We start from the raw sequence: 3,554 nt of genomic DNA, 5'->3' as shown, positions 1-3,554 counted from the left end.
GCCTTTCTTGGGATGTGTGGGGCCCAGAGGGCCCAACTAGCTGATAAGCAGCCATTTCCGGAGAGTACAGGCGACTGAACCCATAAAAAGGTGATTGAGAGAGCTGTGGGCTCCACTTCCAGAGACAGCTCTAAAAATAACACCCTTGGCCATCTGTCCTGAGGGTGGAAGGGCTGGCCCAGAACTAGGGGCCTGAACAAGAGGGTCCCTCCTGCTCTCATGGGCTGATGCGAAGTCTGGAAGCACTGGAGGATCCAGCCAGGGCAGAGTAAGGGAGCTGGAAATGTTCATTGCAGACTTCCTTGTAGCGCTCTTTTTTTCCTGTTGGAGGCAGGTGGGTCTGATGGGGTTGGTAGACCCCATACTTACTTAGCTTCCCTTCCCCTCCTTGCATGCCTGACTCCTAAGCCTCACAGTTGTCTGAGATAGTAAGCCTTTCTGTCCATCATGATTGGGTGGGCCTCTCCCTGGGGTCAGCCTCGGCTCTTTTCTCTGGTTTGAATCCAGGGTGACCTTGGCTGTTGCTTCCTTACCTCTCAGAGCATTAGTTTCCTCATCTGTAATGTGGGGAGAAACTCAGCTCATTGTGTTGTTGTGCCTGAAATCATGTACTGCCCAGTACACAGTAGGTGCTTAACAAACAGGAGTCCTTTCCTTGGTGAGGATCTTTGACCCTGAGCCCAGTGGAGATTGTAACGGGCTAGGGATGGTGGCATGTTGTTGGGCATTCCTGGCATCACTCAGTCCTGTAAGACACCAGTGCTCAAGTGACCCCTGGATGGAAATGGGGGCACATTGCCTTGCAAGGGGTCTGTATACCAGGCCTGCTGGACCTGAATGTGTATATGTCAGGCTGGGTGTACAGGTGGCTGACTCAGCTGCTTCTGGGGAGGGGACTGACCTTGGCCTCCTCCCACCCCTCTCCCAACTCTTGAACAGAGGGAGACATAGTGGAGTGTCCAGAGGGGGTCCCTTCTCCAAGATTTCACAGACAGCAGGTCAAAAGCCAAGATTATAGCTCCCATCCTGCCTCCAGTAGCAAGAGGTTTTCCCCACAGGTCCTGTCAATGTATTATGGAAAAGAGGCTTAAAAGGTTGGCTTTTGGAAGTAGTGGTCATAAGTCCCACAGGCTGGAAAATATGGATCTGGACTCCTGCCTGTATCTCCTCTCCCCAACCATGGACAAGCTAGGAAAGAAGGAGTGTCAACCCTGGTCCTAAGGGTCTTCCCAGGAATCTAGACCAAATGGTTCACTTCCTCAGGAGGCTACACCTGCTGTTGGGGTGCTGAAGGGTGAAGATGGGGTTCTGACTAGGCATCCTGTCCAGAGGTACCCTGAATCCAAGTGTTGGGGGGTTCCGCCTTGGCTCCTTAGAGGTGAAGACATCACTTACTGTCTGAAAGTAAGCTCAGCGATCTGCCCCTGGGTGGAGTGAGGAAGGAGAGCCCTCCCCATTCCAGTTCCCCTCCCCTTTCAGACCAGCATATAAGCCCCACACGGAACGCACTGAGCTGAGGAGGCCACAGCTCCACCTGTAGAAGTCCAGCCCTTCGGACTCCTCTGGCCTTCCATCTCCTGACCACTCTGCCTCTGGAGCTGTTGCTGTGAGTGGCCTGGGACCCAGCAATGGTCTGGTCGGGGGATCCCAGGCTAGTTCGTGGGGAAACTGAGGCTAGCAAGGTGGAAACGGACTGAGTGGTGAGAAGCTGGTTTAGAAGGGGGTCAGCGGAAGTGGGAAGGAGAAAAGCCGGGGAGTCCCTGCTGCCAGCATAGCCTTGTTCCTCCATCTGCCCTTCTGGTGGAGGCAGGCAGGGCTTATGCCCTTTTAACAGATGAGGAAACTGAGGCCAGAGATGGTGCAATGCCTGAGAACACACAGCCAGCAGGCGGCCAAGTCTTGGTCGGGAACCAGCCCCAGACAGGTCGCTGAAGCTTCGGTTAGATGGCAACCTCTGCTTCCCACTTCCAAGTAGGTGCTCGGACTGACTCTAGTGCCTCTCTCCAGATGATGTCGGGGCGCAGATCGTGGCCCGCCATGGCCACAGTGCTACTGACCCTGCTCGTCTGCCTGGGGGAGCTGGTCGACGCCTACCCCGCCAAACCCCAAGCTCCGGGAGAACACGCCTCGCCAGATGAGCTGAACCGCTACTACACCTCGCTGCGCCACTACCTCAACCTGGTCACTCGGCAACGGTGAGAGCGCGTGCGGGGTGGGCGGGGCCGGGCTGCCACCAGGGGCGTGGCCAGATACGACCCCACCCATCTCTGGCTCCGCCCTGCAGGTTTGGGAAACGCGACTTTTCAGAAGCTCTTCTCTCCATACTGCTCTTTCCAGATCGCGAGGACCCGCCGGTCAAGTCGCGGTAAAAGCGCCCCGCCGGACGGCTGTCCCCTGAGGGGTGGCCTGGTCTTCCTTCCACCCTATCCCCGCCGCCTAGTACTTTTCCCCAGTCTCGCCTACCCTGATCCGACGCCGAGCTTGGCTCCGTATGACTCCTTTCCTTTTCCTCCTACAGGCCAGAAGGAGCCTACCTGTGGTGAAGACCCCGACGGCCTCCAGAGAGAGATGTGCTAAGACACCAACCCCATTTCCATGTTTGCTCCTGACCCCGGAGCCTGGATTCCTTTCAGGGCTTGCTGGGTCTGAAGTCCTTCTTTGGGGTCCTTATTTCCATTTCTCCATGTCCCTGCCCCTGGGCTGGAGGGCCAGATGTGGTCCTTCCTTGATCTCTAAATAAAGTGCAAATTTCACTGAACTGGAAATGGTGCGTTTCTACATCTTGTCTCTTGTCCTTCGTGGAGGTGGCATCCAGGTGGGAGTGGAGGGTGGAGGGGAGAGAGCTGAGAGGATAGAAGATGACGCCTGAGACCAAAGGAGCCCGAGGCCAGGGCTGGGGTGGAGTGAGGGGCCCTCTCTGCTCTGAACTAAGAGAAAACGCTACCCCCCAGCGTGAGGAGTGGAAGGCACCCAGACAAGGGTCCTCTGGCGCTCTAGTCAGGTGGGGTGGGGGCAGGTTGAAAGTTCTTCCAAAGGGTTAGGGAGGAGCAGGAAGAATTGCTGCTGGAGGGTGAAGGGTGTGGAAAGGAGCAGGCTAGGCAGCCCAGGAGAGTAGCTGGGGACAGAGCTGCGCCATCCCCCAAAGAGGGAAGTGTCTGGAGAATGGGCTTGGTACCAACACCCCAGGTTACCCCGAGGAGATGTATCACTAACCCTGGGGGCTGTAGTGGCTGGGAGTGGAGATGGGACCCCAGCTGGGGCTGTGGAGGGAGAGTCATTTGTGGGGTGAGATGGGTGTGTGTGCTGGGGGAAGGGGTCACTTCCAACACCCCCATTGCCTGAGCAGGAGCAGTGGGAGTGTGGAGCTGCCCTTGCTCTCCGCTGCTTCCCTCCCCTTTCTGAATTCACACTCAGGAGATAAAGCACCAAGCATGGTGTCCTGGGGACAAGGTCATGAGAGGGATGCCCTCCTGAGGTGGCTCTGGGAGAGGAGCCTCAAGCTGGCTCTGCCATCGGTGGAGGAGACGCCCCTGGTCAGACACCACCTGCCCTGG

General features: G+C 57.0%; 1 protein-coding gene across 1 annotated transcript; it reads left to right on the top strand.

Moving 5' to 3' along the window:
* Positions 1-1,515: 1,515 nt before the first annotated feature.
* PYY (peptide YY) lies at positions 1,516-2,754 on the top strand. Its single transcript, NM_001040587.2, is given in 4 exon segments — positions 1,516-1,606; positions 2,008-2,195; positions 2,285-2,365; positions 2,519-2,754. Coding segments are annotated over 3 exon segments (294 nt in total). The 5' UTR covers positions 1,516-1,606; the 3' UTR covers positions 2,544-2,754.
* The last annotated feature ends 800 nt before the right edge of the window (positions 2,755-3,554 follow it).

Source organism: Bos taurus, chromosome 19, assembly GCF_002263795.3.
Source record: "Bos taurus isolate L1 Dominette 01449 registration number 42190680 breed Hereford chromosome 19, ARS-UCD2.0, whole genome shotgun sequence".
Classification (NCBI taxonomy): domain Eukaryota; kingdom Metazoa; phylum Chordata; class Mammalia; order Artiodactyla; family Bovidae; genus Bos; species Bos taurus.
This window is presented reverse-complemented; position numbering and strand designations above follow the sequence as displayed.